Source organism: Ascaphus truei, chromosome 9 (assembly GCF_040206685.1).
Source record: "Ascaphus truei isolate aAscTru1 chromosome 9, aAscTru1.hap1, whole genome shotgun sequence".
NCBI classification, from domain to species: domain Eukaryota; kingdom Metazoa; phylum Chordata; class Amphibia; order Anura; family Ascaphidae; genus Ascaphus; species Ascaphus truei.
The window spans coordinates 28,626,226-28,643,010 of record NC_134491.1 but is presented as its reverse complement, the minus strand read 5'-3'; the positions used below and the strand labels follow the sequence as shown (position 1 = coordinate 28,643,010).

The 16,785-nt window shown below is 41.1% G+C and overlaps 1 protein-coding gene across 4 annotated transcripts in view; it reads left to right on the top strand.

Moving 5' to 3' along the window:
• The window catches only part of LOC142502746 (inositol-trisphosphate 3-kinase A-like), a 72,463-nt gene that overhangs the window by 39,806 nt on the left and 15,872 nt on the right, over positions 1-16,785 (top strand). For all 4 annotated transcript variants that reach the window (XM_075614157.1, XM_075614159.1, XM_075614158.1 and 1 more), the window contains exon 2: positions 11,809-11,899. In XM_075614157.1, coding sequence (XP_075470272.1) covers positions 11,809-11,899 — 91 coding nt within the window. The remainder of the gene's footprint in view (positions 1-11,808; positions 11,900-16,785) is intronic.

The window sequence follows — 16,785 nt, the reverse complement described above, 5'->3', positions numbered from 1 at the left end:
GGGTAGTTAGTCTGAGTTTAACGGGATATGTTGTGTTATCACTACATCTGTATATTTGGGGATAAGAATAGACTCTTCACAGTTAATATAAATATATACTTTTTACTACCTATAATGCTATTTAGGATTTGTCTCACTCCCTTCCTCCTTCTCTGATACTTTTCCTTAGATGGGCCCTCAGTCTTTACTTAGACAAACACTCTGATTCCAAATAAAGTTGTCATTATCTACACAGTTTTATGTACAGTATCTACAAGCCGTATGAACACACCTATAATTCATATTTTAGTAATAGGAGTATGCATACACTTGCTCAGATATGTGTTTATTTAATCTGACGCATAGGTAAATCTAACCTATCCCTATTACAAATGTTTGTTTTTTTTACTGTAAGCGCATTAGCAAGTGCTAGAATCTATACTGTTCCTTGTTCAGCAGTTAAACGGTCATATCCATATGTAGCAGGAGCAAATTGACGCAAATGAAAACTTTTTCTCTCTCGATATATTCCCATAGGTAGATGTTGCTTATTTGGCATCCAAAATTGTTTGTAGAAAGGTATATTGTTTGTGTGATGTCAACAGGGGTTTTGCACATGCCCCATTCTGGTGAATAGCCTTAGCTGCTACAGCTACATTCACTAAAACTGTTTTAGATCCTTGTGTTTCAAGAGAAAGTATAGTGAACAGTTCTTTCTTTCTTTTTTGTAGCACACAAAAATACACCGCACTATGCGTACAGATGTTCGTGGTATGTACTAAAAAGATTGTTTACACCCCCTCAACAACAAAAAAAGGCTGTCAATATCCGTTGCCAAGTCCAGTCTCGGGCACTATTAGATTATTATTTTCCATATTTAAGATAACATTGCGTCTATCACATGTATATTTTAATTTCCTTACTGTATTGGCCTCTACCTTCACTATTGGGAGGCTATTCCACAAATCCCCCACCCGTTCTGTGAAATACTTCCTTACGTTTCCCCTAAACCTCAAAACCGCACATTTTGAAGCATGACTTCTTGTTCTAGCACTTCTCTTTCTCTCAGATATGCTTCCCTTCTGTACCATGTAAAAAACTTTCATGTATTTCAAGGAGATCATGTACCATTGTAGTAGCTATGGTCAGCAGAACATGTCTCCCCTACAATCTATCCTAAACGCTGCTGCTACAATCACTTTACTCCTAAATCTGTCTCAGCGTCTCCCCTGCTGAAATCCCTCTCCTGGCTTCTTATTAAACTCTCTATCACTTTCAAAATTCTCCTCCACTCTTTTTTAAGGATATACACTCTTCTGCTCCGACCTAATCTTTCGCTACCCTGTCTACTCCTTTTGTATCTAAAGCCCTCTCCTGCCTAAAACCTTAGGCCTTGGTCCCGCGGCGCGCGCGGCTACAGGCCACCAGCACCTTACCCGAATGGTCCTTGTCCCCGCTTCTTCCATCCGGCAGGGCTGACTGCGTACTGTGACGCGTCAGCCTGCTGGAGCTACCACCTCCTTGTGCTTTGCAACGCTGACGCGTCACGTGGTGCACGCGTCAACCAATGAGGGGAGTAGGAAGGAGCTACAGCGGGAGGGAGGCGGCTTGTGAGGGAAGTCTGAGGCAGCCGTGCATGGTTCTCCCTCCCTCCAAAAGGTAGGGGGGGAAGTGTGTGTGTGTGTGTGTGGGGGGGGGGGGGGACAGGGGGACGCAAGAGGTCCGAAACCATTAGCAGGATGGGGGAACAAACTTCTGCTTTATTATTTATTTCCTAATTTGCTGGGAGCTGTATGTATTGTGGCCAGAATGAGTCCCTGTTTAGAACGGATTCCCCTCCTCCCTGACACACAACATGGCCGCCCCCCCTCGTCATTGCCCCTGCCCACCCGACCCGTTTGGCAACGCCCCCCCCAGCACGCAACACAGTTCACTGCAGACCGCAAATCGCGGTGCAGTGACTTGCACGCGCCGCCGGCAAGCAAGCTTGCCGTGCGGGCGCGTGCAGCGGGGCCTTAGCCTTACTCACTGCTCCACACCACTGGAATGCCCTTCCCCTCAATATCCAACTGGCACCTCTCAATCCACATTTAAGACCTTTCCTATAAAACATCTCTTTAACGAAACATATGGGTAGCTCCACTATACATCTCATATGCACTCACCTTACCCCTTGCCGACACACTTACCAGAACACCCTCCTTCAGTCTCTGTATGTTCTCCCCACTTACCACTTTAATTGTAAGCTCTTCGGGGTAGTGACAACTTTCCCTATTGTTTTATGTCTGAAGCGCTTATTCCCATTATGTGTTATAATATTATGCCAGGCTGTAAAACTGGGACAAACTGGATCAACAATATGCATCAAATTTATGGAAGCAAAAAATCATATTGTACAGTATTCTATGGGGCCTATCTCTTTTTTAAATCGGGTGCAGTTTTGATGCATAACCCCACTGTGTTCTTACAGGACATGTGTAAACAGTTGCTCATTAAAGGCCCAATCTGTGTCATACCATATGTTGCATGGCTACATGTCATCGTCACCTTTTTTGTTTAGTTGTCTCTTCACTACTTTGTAATGATTTAACTGAGATTTATTATATGCTAGTAAATGGTTATTTGAATAGGAAATAAGTGTTTTGCTGCCTAATGATTTGTATTTAATGTATTATCTCTCAGGACAAATGTAACAAAAAAGGAAATACGGAGTAATGTGTGTGTCTGAGATTGCGTACATTTTTGTTTTCCTGAAATTTTTTATTTTTTATTGATTTGAACCTTTAAATGGAGAATATATCAATGCAAAGAAAGTATGCTTTGGCGCAATTGCTAAGGCTGCGTCTCCGCTGGCGCTGACCGCGCTCATGCTTGAGAGCGGTGACGTCACCAGCTCTCCAAGCATGAGCTCCGGGTGTTCTGGCTATTTCGCAAGCGCGCGCGGGGGGCGTTGCGGGCAAGTTGAGCGCGCTTCAAAGTAAAAAAAAATTGTTTACTCGAGCGCCAAGCTTGAGTGAGCATGCGTGCACGAGCGCGCAGGCACCGCGTGAGCAGGGGCTTGTACATATACATTTATGTAATTAAAAACGGCAAGCACCGCTCGCTCAGCGCCAGCTGGGACGGAGCCTAAGTGTTTTGCTCTGTGTAAGAATCTTATTTGTCAAACTTCCTACATCTGGCCCAGTCTAATAAGCATAAAGGTTTCTCCCATCTAGCACGATAGCCTGAGAACGTTATACATCCCATTATAATATGTGCACTGGGTAACATGTCTGTTTACAGGTTACACTCGCCAATTACCAAACTGATACACTTGGAGCAAAGTGCTTTGATACTATGAGCTCTATGCATCAAAGTCTCTTGGCTGCAAAACTGTTCCTGAACCAGTGCAAAAACTGCACTACTTTTATCACAGTAATCAAAACCATTGCCTTCAATAGGACTTTTTTATGATAAATCAGTGCAGGGTTCAGTTATGCAACGGGAGACTGATAGAAACCCACATTACACAGAATAATTCCCTACATACTGTATATAGGAGTATTTACTACTACATAGGAGTGAAAAATACACCAAGAGGGCTATAGTGGAGGGCTATAGTGGGGAATGGAATGAAAAGATTCCTTAGTTTCAATCCTGTTTTGTTTTGCTTGGCACCTCCAGTATATTCAGAAGAGTGTACATACAATTAAAAGGCAGTATTATTCATCTTAAAGTAATAATAGCTTATTGTTGGGCTTAAAGTCGTGAGTAGAGTACCTCAGGGATCGGTACAGGGACCCGTGCTTTCTAACTTGTTTATTAATGACCTTGAGGTTGGCATCGGGAGCAAAGTCTCCATCTTTTCTGATGACACTAAATTGTGTAAGGTAGTAAAATCAGAGCAAGATGTAATTTTATCTGCAGAAAGACTTGGGTAAACTGGAAACTTTAATACAGATAAATGTATGTTTATGCACTTAGGAAGCAAGAATAAACAGACTACTTACAAATTATATGGGGCAAAATTAGGTCAATCCTTGATGGATAAGCATTTAGGGGTGCTTCTAGAGAGCAGCCTTAGTAATAGTGCCCAATGTCAAGCAGCAGCTGTAAAGGCAAATAAGATGTTATCTTGCATTAAACCAGGTATGGATCAACACAGCAGAGAAAATGCAAAAAAATGCATAAAGCAAAAAATACATAAAGCAGCGCACTGCCCAGAGAAATTGGGAAACAGGTGGTATGAAAAATGTATTGCCCAACCAGGATTACAAAAAAGGTGTGGACCTCCTACCCGTTTCACACCAAACGTGCTTTATGAAGGAGTATGGTGTGCTGCCTGAGGAACCCCCTATTATAGTACCAACCATTATGTTTTAATTTCAAATTTTGGCACCAAAAAACGGGTGCGCATGACGTCATTGTGGGCGCGTGCACGCTCCCGCAAGTGTGCCCGTCCACGTGTATGCACAACCCCATCGCGAGCGCTTGCATGCTCCCCCATGGTCATGGATGGTCATGGGGTCATGGCGTGCATGCTCCCCCATGGTCATGGATCCCACGCTCCCCCCGCTCCCCCAATGTCGCCAGTGCTGGTTCGCCTATAGGACTGAGGGGAGAAGAGAAAGGGCACACACCCGCAATCAGGCTCGAGGAGACACATGCACTGTCGCTATAACAGGCGCGTGCACGTCCTTCCAAGCCGAGTCAGACAGAGACCCGATCTCTCCCCGCCCCTAGTAACATCATTATACAGCAAAATAAGGTCCAAACATATTTACATCAGTTCTGCATTAGACATCCCTTTAACAGTACAGTAAAGACAAACATTAAGTTGACACAGAGATACATAATTGGCAAGTTGGGACCTACTAACAGTATGAGAAAATACTGAAGGCATCTTTGATTAAACATATATCCCAATTTTCATATAGATGGTCCCTCCTAAGGCAAAAACAAACACCATTTACACAAAACAAACAAACAAACTAGATACAAACTCCTCTTTCCCAGAAAAAAACAAATATACACTACTTGAATTTTGACTTCTGAGGATGAGTTAGATTTTTAAAATAGCTATAAATAAATATATACTGTATATGTAGAATATAGAATATCCTTTAGAATATAATATCTACTTATGTGTAATACACCTCCTAATTGAGGACCAGCTATTGTATGTTTCGGTTATACATGTCTATTCTTGATGACTTCAATGTCTACAATATTCTAAAGAAAAATAATTTTATAAATTTGTATAATCCTCTTAAGGAAATATAATCAATCGGTGACTCAAGGAACAATTTATAAAGAGCTTTAAACTTCTTTTAAGATTTCCTTTTTCTTTTAATAAGACCCTAATAATTGTACATTCGAGGGGGGAAAAGAAAGGGAGGGAGAGAAAAAGACAGGAAAAATAAATAATCAGTAAATATAACATAATTTTCTTCATATGATACCATAGATCAAGGAGAAAAAGGGGGGGGGGAACGGCATATCAGTTCAAAAAGTGACTGAGGTTCCACTCTATATTGAGGCCATAAGGTGACCGTGTCTTCAACATGAAGATCCAATAGGCCTCCCTTCTGTCTAACAAATTGAGTTTGTTACCTCCTCTTTCTTTTAATGTCACCTTTTTCTATGCCCATAACAGTTAGATTCCGTATACCCCCCAACTGGCACTCCATGAAATGCTTTGATACGGGGTGTGAACAGTCTTTCTTCTTTATTAGTCTCTGATGTTCCATCACTTTTGTTTTAAGAGCCCTTGTAGTTCGACCTACATAATTCAATCCGCAGGTTAGCAAATATATGACAAATTGTGAATCACAATTAATAAAAGACTTGATAGGGAATGTTTGGTTAGAATTAGAGGCCGAAAAACAAGATGATGGTTTCATCAAGTGTCAGATCTTACAACCCCCACATCTGAAGGAGCCTTTAGTTGTAAAATCATGAGCTGAAATTTCAGGAGTGTTAACAATACTAGGGGATACTGATGTGGCTATGGTATTTGCTCGTCTGTAGACGAAGCGTGGGCCCTTGTCTACAATGTTCCTCGGGCTGTAATCCATCCATCAAAGGTCCCAATGTTTGCGCATTATGTACTGAATCTCATCACTATTTCTATTACATTGGGTTATAAACATTGATGACATCCCAATCTCCTTAACAATATTCTCCTGCTCATGTCTATTGTTTGAAGAGTTTCTGTATACATTTTTATTATATTTTTTTTCTTCCTTTTATCGTAGTTCTGTTTTAAATCTACTTGATTCGTTCGGGATGTCCCTCTCAATTTGTCAAATAGGGATTGTCTATCAATAGAGGCCACCTCCTCAAAGGCTAACTGTAAAGCCTCATGTTTATATCCCCTCTGTATTATTATGCATCTCTGTGTCAACTTAATGTTTATCTTTATGGTACTGTTAAAGGGATGTCTAATGCAGAACTGATGTCAATATGTTTGGAACTTTTTTTGCTTTATGTTGACGTTACTGGGGGGCGGGGAGAGATCGGGTCTCTGTCTGACTCGGCTTGGAAGGAAGTGCACGCGCCTGTTATAGCCACAGTGCATGTGTCTCCTCGAGCCCGATTGCGGGTGTGTGCCCTTTCTCTCCTTCCTCAGTCATATAGGCGAACCAGCACTGGTGTCATTGGGGGAGCGGGGGTAGTGTGGGATCCATGACCCCTCATAGCGGGGTGCTCGGGGGAGCGTGCACGCGCTCGCTATGGGGTTGTGCATACACGTGGACGGACACGCTCGCGGGAGTGTGCACACACCCGTAATGACGTCACACGCACCCGTTTTTTGGCGCCAATATTTTAAATTAAACATAATGATTGGCACTATAATAGGGGGTCATTTTTAGCCATTTTGTCATTTTTTATACCACCTGTTTCCCAATTTCTCTGGGCAATGCGCTGCTTTATGCATTTTTTTGCTTTATGAATTTTTTGCATTTTCTCTGCTGTGTTGATCCATACCTGCAGCTGGACACGCCTCCAAGGAATTTATTTGACAAGATTTACTATAAACTTTGGTGAGTTCTTTTGTGGATTTTTATTATACTATTGTCTCCAATGGGGTGTGGCGAAGTGAGGACATCATTTTTCTGTTACCTTCAGGAGGCCTAAGAAAGTTGAAATTATTGTTACTCACCTAGTAGTATACCCTCTTTAAATAAGGAAAGCCATTATTCCATGATATTCTTGATGAAGATTATTGAATCTATTTCCTGGACTATTGGAGCACCCGTTACCCTATATACCCTTAAACCAGGTATAGACGGAAGGGAAGAAAGCATTACTATGCCACTATATAAAGTATTAGTAAGACATCACCTTGAATACGGAGTACAGTTTTGGCATCACACCATAAAAAATATAATTTTGAACTAGAACAAGTACAGAGAAGGGCCACCAAATGAATGAAGGGGGTGGAAAATTTGACTTATGAGAAGAAGCTAGGCAAGAGGGGATTTCATATACAAATATATTCATGGTCAATACAAGGAGCTTTCAAGAAAGTTATTCATCCCGAGGGCAGTACAAAGGACAAGCGGTCAACCCTTAAGGTGGTAGAAAAGGAGATTTTGCCCACAACAAAGGAAAGGGTTCTTTATAGTAAGGGCAGTTAAAATGTGGAATTCATTACCCGTGGAGACTGTGATGGCAGATACAATAGATATATCCAAAAAAAGGTTGGATATCTTTTTAGAAAGGAAATGTATACAAGGATATTCCAAATAAGGAAACATGGGAAGGATGTTGATCCAGGGAGAAATCCGATTTGTCATTATTTAGACTTCATTTGATGTGTCACAGGTTTTTTTTGTTGAACTCTGGATCAGTATACTGTAAATACAAATATAGGTTAAGTAGCTGTCATCTAAATTTAGCACAGGTTGAATGAAGTAATTCAGAAGTTCTCTATGTGTAGTTTTCATGTAATGCTGACGATTGCTGTATCACAGCAGAACATTGGGCATGACTGAAAACAAAACGAATACAGAATAAATACCACAAGTTAAAAGTCTTTAATGGTTTGATAGTATTTTTTGATGTATGATGTTTTTTTTGTTTTTTTTTAAACATAGCCAAAATAGTAGTTTGTCAGTTGATTCTAATTTTGTCCATCTTTCAAGAAGGAAGTTCATCTTTTAAGAAGGAATGTTATATTGTTGTGAGATAGCATTTCTAAACTGAATTTAGACCTAAGAGCTTTACATCATGCAGCCTTATTCTAGTCTAAGCAATCATTGGCCAATAATGTAACGTTAAGTCATATTTCTCCCTGAAAAAGCATTGCGCAAACTGCAACGGCCGACAGTGAGAGTGTTACGAGAGAGAACCTTATGTATGAGAGTGACTTGACCCTGCAGACAACAATGTGCATTTTGTATCCTATGATGTTAGATTCTTGGGAAAGGTTTGAAAAGCTATTAAATATATCTTCATATATCTAAAGCCCTCTTCCGCCTTAAAACTTTCTCACTGACAGCCCCACACCTCTGGAATGCCCTTCCCCTCAATACCCGACTAGCACCCTCTCTATCCACCTTTAAGACCCACCTTAAAACACACTTGCTTAACAAAGCATATGAGTAGCTCCGCGGCTAATACTATACACCTGATACATAAACACTGGGTATTCAGCAAGTGCTTGTACAGCCAGAGCTCCTTCCCCTCCCTCCCCTACCTCTCCTCCCTCTCCCTCCCCTACCTCTCTTCCCTCTCCCTCCCCTACCTCTCCTCCCTCTCCCTCCCCTCTCTTCCCCTACCTCTCCTCCCTCTCATCTTTATTACCTCTGATAAGGACAGGGTGGGATAAGGGTAACTAATACACTTGATTGACAAACACTTCCCTATTCAGAGGCCCCTAAGAAACAGATTGTAATTAGTTTTTCAAATCAAATGAAAGCAGCCAAACCTTTGCTGTTAGCACAGTTACATTTGTTTAGGGAAGCCAGTTAGACTGTAACATTTTTTTAACTAAATTCTGTTTTCTGGACTGTAACGTGGGATTGCAGTTTTAAAACGCTGGGGTATTATGCTTTTTACAATATGAATCAAAAATGTTGGGAGTTATTGTTTTCCAACTGACTAACTTGTATATAGTGCTGATAAAGCAAATTTAAGATAGAAACAGAAATTGTTGAATGGAAAGTGTGAGCAATAAGTTGTCACATTTTTGTTTTTGTCATCTATATGTCTTAACATACTGTATATTGACTTGAACTCTTTGGCTAAGGATAAACACAACAAGTGATAATAGAGAGCACTGCTCTCATTATAACTAGGCCTAGGGCTTGTTGATGTTATTATTTGTATGTACTGTATTAAAGGTCTTTTTTATTTTATTTTATTTTGTACCCCATCCCCCCTTTTTTTATGTATGTGAGATCCATGGGGTCCCCGGAGCTGAAATTACCATGTTTCTGGTTCCCGAGCTACATACCTGTAAAGAGAGCACTGGTACCTTAACTTCCAGGTGAACAAAAAATGGCGGGTTAAATCTCCTGTGATGTCCATTGTGGCTTCCTATTGGCCAACGTGATGCAGGGGATTTACACAACCAAGAAGCTTGAAATTAACGGTTTAGCTCCCGGGACCCCTGCTTCCCATCCTACGTAAACAAACAAGGTGAGTCTGGGGGCAGGAACTGCTCCTTCAATATGAAACTAAACGCTCCTTCCTACTAAACTTGTAAAGAAACTATCCAAATACAAACCAAAAAAAGGCAAACTACTCATTTTTATCAAGCAGAAGTGTAATAAAGGAGCAGCCGCGCCTGGACTGTGAAATAATGGCAGTAATCTTTGCTCACTTTGTTTTTACCCGTATAAATGCACTACAGCAGGAGTGGCCAACTCCAGTCCTCACGGGCTACTCAGTCGACGAATGAACCGCTGATTGAGCCACCTGTGCTGAAGCTGGGATAGTCTGAAAGAAAACCTAATCTGTTGGTGGCCCTTGAGGACTGGGTTTGGCCACCTCTGGTTTAGAGTCCCAAAATTACAGAGGCCCATGATAACAATGCTCTGTTTTGGTTTGTGGAGTTGTGAAGCCACGGTTTTCGTTTGCTAGGGAAGATTAAAATGAATGGAGCTGAAACCTTTCCTAGTAAGCGCAAGACGCCTTCGCAGCATAATAACCTTTATATAACCCTAACCCTAATATGCCTTCTCAGCATAATAACCTTTATATTACCCTAACCCTAATATGCCTTCGCAGCATAATAACCTTTATATTACCCTAACCCTTTCCTTTCCCAGTAAGCGCAAGACGCCTTCGCAGCATAATAACCTTTACATTAGCCTAATGACGTATGGGCATATGCTCGTTTTCTAGGGAAAGTCGGGGCTGTTTGCCCCAATGGAAGTGCCCAGCCTAATCAAAACAGAAGTGGTGCAGCCCCCTCCACTTTCGGTGCTAGTCTAGTCGCGATTACTGCAAGAGCCGTCGCATGACACAAAAGTGCCGGAGGTCCGGTGGCTATATGGTGACGTTGGACCCCCAGCACTGCGATGGCTACATGTGTGTCAGGAATAGTAGAACTTGTGCCCAGGGAATTGATTGTTTGTATTTTGAGAAAATGCAGCGCTCTGATTTGTAAATCTCATAGGATGGGCTGCTTATACTAATACTTAAAATAATAATAATAATGCTTTGCCTGTAAAAGGAGGGCCTCCCTTTGACCCAGTCGCCTTTCTAAATCAATAGAAATAAATTCTGCTTATGGGCTAGACCAGTGATTCCCAACTGGGAATGCAGGAACCCCTAGTGATTTGTGAGGTGTGACAAAGGGGTTCACCAAATGAAAATCTGTAATAGCGGATCCCAAATAGTATATAATGGGTTCCTGCGCCTGTGTTAGTGACTGTGCACTTAGTAAGGCCCGAAACTGCACCTTAGCGTGGGGGGTATACCTGTCAATAATAACAGGACCTGCCAAAGTTGACTTCCACAATGCTTTGCACCCACAGCAGCAAGGCGTTATGGGGTGTGACTTTGGAAGCCCCCCACAGCAATTGATAGTTATTACTCATGCTGTCTGCACACACTGAGGTGCAGTTGGGGCGGCCTTATTAAGCATGTTCTCCCCACAAGCTGAGGACACAATACTGCCTGGGATCGGCCCCTCTGGCACTCAAAGGGTCAATGTTGGTTTCTAACTCGTGTTATAGGAACATTAGATAACTAAACGACTCATACGTTGATGTAGTGCCTGGGCAAATGGATCATGTAAGGAGTTGACCGAAATCTCAATGGTAGTTACAGTATTGTAATATGATCAATCATACTTAATGTATCTTTTGTTTAGCTTTGCCTATTGCTATTTTTGACCCTTTATTAGGCTGAGTCCATAGAGACTGCAGCCGTGCTGAGGCTGAGGGAAAGCGGGTGCTTTCCCTGGCCTTAGTTCGCACGCCGCCGGGGGCGTGTCGGGGGGCGGGCCAGTGACGTCACTGAGCTGGTTCGCCCTCATTGGGCGAACCGCTCACGTGAACGGCCTTGCGCTCCCGTGAGCGCGAAAAACTAAAAATTGTATAAGACCTACGCCTCCGCACGTCTGCGGACGCATCCGCGAGCCCCTGCTAAAGCCGCTCTCATTGCGGCTGCAGGGGCTCACTGACAAGCGTCAGCATGCAAGCGCTGACCCTGGACTCAGCCTTATATTGTGAGAGATTCCATATGTTTAATTGTTTTTCTACTAATTATCCCGGTATTCCCTGCTCTTGCAGAATAAATACAAGCTAAAAACCGACTACAAGCTAAAGGAAAACACTGAAAACCAAAAGGTATATTAATCCATGCCATTCTGATCGTTTGTTTTTCTTGCAGAATAAATCCTGGCAGAAAATTAGAACGATTGTGAATCTTCCCATCATCAGCCCCTTCAAAAGACGCTGGGTGCAACTTGCTGGGCACACAGGTAAGGGGACTCACTTTCAAGAACACACACACAGACAGACGACCGTCCTTTGAAGAAAGGATTTACTTCACGCCCTAGGTAACCTCATGCCTCCCAAAGCAAGATGTAATGCGAGTGGCTTACTTCAGGTCACAAGAATAATTTATTCAGTGGCCGTTCTTCACATATTCCACATATGCACAATGATTTCTTGCATAACTTTGTATTACTTATGCTTGGTTCATTGTTAGTTGCCTTTTAATGTGTTCATCTGCCACGTCCGTGTGCTGCTTTTCAGGTTCAGGTGTGTGATTGATGTTTGATTCTTATTGGGCAAGTTGTGTGTATGGTTGCTGAAAGTGACATGAAGTATGGACTTTCTGATGTAGAGTGGTTGACTGATTGTGTGTAGTTTGCTATCAGATTGTTTTATTTACTTTTTTTATTTTTAGATTGATTTTATACAGATAAATTACTGTAGGAACATAGTAAAAAGTTTCGATAGCTTTGTCAGTATCCTATACACATTTGCTGAGTTTCTATGTCCTTCTGATAATGGTTTAACCTCTTTAGATTCTAGTTTTAACCCCTGATGATGCACTTACTACATGGATAAATTAGTGAACTATAACAGGATACAATTGTAATACACATACTGTAAAGGTGATTCAGATTTATTCATGCAGTAATCAAACTATTCTATCAGTGTAAATTAATATATGCCACTATTGCATATATTTATCCGAATAGCCTTCCCCCCCAAAAATACGAAATACAGCCCACCCACATACCAGTCCTCAGAATCTATCAGTATCTTTGCCTACAGTATAATACATTGTTCACTGCTCCATGTTCTGACATTTCAGCTTGATGCACAATTTAATTGCACAATGCTTTAAGCAGAACCAGTCACAACCACTGTTCCTCATTACAAAGGAATGTATTCCCTTCTAAAATGGTTTAGCATTTATATACAATGAAAAAAGTTCAAGCGCACACCAATGTTGTTGAAAAAGGGATTAGCTTAATTTTTTGTGACATCCTCCAACCAATGCATGATTGGCCAAAACGTTGCTTGGAGTATGTCACAATAAATTAAGCTAATCCCTTTTTAAAAAATATTAGTGTGTGCTTGGATGTTTTTCATTGCATATTTCATTGGCAGTGGCTGTACTGCCTATCTATAGGAGCATCCTACTACTCCAGGTATTTTTGCTTGTTGATTTGTCATCTGTTTGATGTGCATTACATTGTATATGTTAGTACTGTATTTATATGCCACATGTCAAATGCCCTAATATGTACTCCCCTGCTACAAGAAATATGGTCTACATACTTGATCAAACATGTCATTCATATCATAGACTTCCTAGCCTGTACACCACTCTCTCGAACGGACAGTCCCTGCTATGACCAAGGTGCATGGCAGAGAGAGAAGAGGAATAAACCCACACCTCCACCCCTGTCATCAGGGCGCGGAGTGTGGGAGAAAGAAAGGCCACCATAAGAGAGGACACTCAACTGTGCACTCACAGTTTACCTTTATAATAAGGGAACTCTGATACTGGCTTTGGCCAGCTTTTAATTGCACTAAATCACAAAAGCATATGCTTAATTTATTTAACCCCTTCAGGGCACTCGCATATTTCACAACGTTTAGTCCACAGGACAATAAGAAATTACAAATATTCGGTGTAGGTACCTGCGAAACGGAGTCTACCTTGACATGATTGGCAGGTTTGAATCATGTTTTGATGAAAAGATGCAGCCAAATGACTCCTTTGTCACACAGACGTAGCATATAAATGTAAACATGTCACTGGTATATTTTAGCCCAAATTGGTAGGAGCGCAGGATCTGTTCTTTTGTTTTCCAATAATTAAAATTAAACCATTTTCATCAGTTTTTTAACTTCAGGCTGAATTCACCAGTACAGTATAGCTCTAGAGCTCTATTCCTTTCTGTCAATTAGCAGAAAAGAACAACTAAAACAGTACAACACAAAGAAGCACACGTCTGTTGGTTCTCCTACGTCCATATAATATTCTAGGCAGGGTTGTGTTGCACTGAAAAACAGCGCCGATTTGATAAAAAGCTCACATTAAATTTTAGTCAGTTTGGGGAATTTACTTTCACCATGACAGAGTTATAAAATGTGGCCCAGGTCATATCACATCACAGAAACAATGAGGTGGCTATTACTCTTACGCAAGAGAGCAACGGGAACGATGTCGATAAGATAAACACTCAAGAGAGCTCAACCACTGCATGCCATATATACTGTACCAGCCTAAAAGCTTCCCCTTCAATCTAATCTTTCTCCTTTGGTTGCTTGGTGTGGAATTTACACGTGCTACTCTTCAAACAAGCATTGTAAAAATGCTGTACATTTTGCAGTTCAGGTAGTGCTTGTGTTTTACAGATTAGCAGCATTGGGAAGAACCTAATGAATTGTGTTCAAAAGCAGTGTCTGGCCCCTAACCTTGGGTTGCTGTTAATGATTTACAATCCCTCTACTAGACGTAACACATGCTGGGGAAACCAAGGCAATTAATCTGGGATAAAAAAGAAAATCATACACAAGTTACCAGAAAACAAATAATCCTAAATAGCTATGCCTGTGGATCCAAAGAGTGAGATTTTGGCTTTCTGTAACAAAATACTTAATTGTAAATACAATAATTCGTACATTGTTCCAGGGCAGAACAATTTATTTTAATAGGAGAAGGAGCGGCTCAGTGTGTAAAGACACTGACTCGGGCACTGAGTTTGGAGCAGGGGAACCTGGTTCAATTCCCAGCGTCGGCTCCTTGTGACCTTGGGCAAGTCTCCTAGTGCCTCAGGCACCAAAAAAACATAGATTGTAAGCTCCAAGGGGAAGGGACCTGTGTCTGCAAAATGTCTCTGTAAAGTGCTACATAAAACTAACAGCGCTATACAAGAACATACTAAAAAAAAAAAAAATCCTAGAGCTTCTTGGCCAAATTACTTTACCCCTATGTGCCTTAGGCACCAGCAGTTAGATTGTAAACTCTGAGACAGGAACTTATTGAGTAAGTACTGTAGTGCTTTGCGTAATTGTGTGTACTGCAGCATTATAGAAGAAAAAGTCACATTATTCATTAAGTAAGACTCTGAAGTTTCTTTGATATATTTTTATCTTTTTTTACATTCATTTTTAGTTCGTCCTATCCCAACTCTTTTCACCTTAACCGTTGTTTCTTTCTTTGGTCATTTTCTTTTTAATTTTTCTTTTTACATTTTTAAATAAAACATTTTTTTTATTGTATCACACTTCTTTTTATTCATAGATTTTTATTTTTTTTTAGCCTTTTTACTATGGATCTTCTCATTGTCACCCAACACTTTTAAATCTTTATATTTTATCATTATTTTTATATTTTATATATAGTTATCAATATCATTTTTATATTTCATTAAAGTTAATCCATTACCCTGTTTTTACTGCTGTCTACAATACTTAAAATATTGCACTTTAGCCTCTTTGATGATTCCCCCACTTTGGGGCCTATTCACAAAGCAGTGATAAAATCAGTGCATTTGCGTCCGACTATGGAGTTTATGCACTTAGCGCCGATAAAAAAAAAAATCGCCGTCCCGTTTAAATTGCCATTTTTGACAGCGTTGCTATCACGGTATGCATAAAGCCCTGAATACCTGTGATAGTAACATTTGCAAAACTGCCGAGTAGCAGCGGCGTGATGATCGTCTCTCTGAAAACTAGGAAGGGGCGTAGCGTGTATATATCAGACAGAATGAATAACGGGCGCAGATAAAAAATATCGGTAATTAATAAAATAATACACAATGTGTCACAGAAGGTGTTCGGGGATAGTAACCAAGTTCCAATTTTCTTGGTCCTAAAGAGAATGAAAAAAGGGCCGTTGTAGTATGAAATGGCAACTTTATATAGAAATAGCAACTGTTGCCAATATATACCTATGCCTACCATAGCTATGCCCCCTGCACTGTTATGTGTGTGTGTGTATATTATCCATAATCCTAGTTCAACCACAACCATAATGCTCTGTTAACTCTGTGTACTATCACTCTGAACAGGGTCTCGGTAAACCATTTGCAGCTAGTTATGCAAACCTGTACATGCTGTAAATTGTGTAACTTGAACAGAAATGTTTTTTTGTTTTTTTATGCTTTGAATGCGGTGGAGCTTGAAAACACGATAAACCACCCAGAACTGTACCCCAAGGGAACATTTAGCACTGCTACCCCTGTATATGGAAAAACTATTGTGTAAATCACTGTATTGAGCATTTTAGCTGTAGATGCGGCATGCCTTTTTAAGCACTGTGCAATAACGATGTATGTGGTAAGCTGCGTTATGCAGGTGACTGCCTGTACTGGTATGTTCCCAGTACATAGCCCAAGGATGGTTCTTGTTTTATTCTCATACAGTATTACCATCGTCCACAATATCAATAATTTATATTTTATTCCTAAATTGCTCCAAAAATGTGCACTTAAAGAACATTTTTTCCCTTTTCCTTTGCAATTAAAATGATTGGTCAACTTATATAGCATAGCAGGATTTTTTTTGTGATAGATGAAAAAAATAGAGATTGCTTCCGAGGTTCACAGCACAGTGCTGTGAACCTCGGAAGCAATCTCTATTTTTTTCATCTGTGACGTCATATCTGGTTGGGGCACGCAGACGCCAGCAAGCAGAATCCCAGCACACAGAGCCTCCAGGATCAAGCTTGCAGCCGCAAACAGGAACGGCTTTCAAGGGACCTCCAGGATCACGCTTGCAGCCGCAAACAGGAACGGCTTTCAAGGGACCTCCACGCGATACACAGGGGAGACAGGTGAGGATATATTGGTAGCCGGGCCATGATTTACTTGGGGGCGCCCCCTTGGGAGGTGTCCCC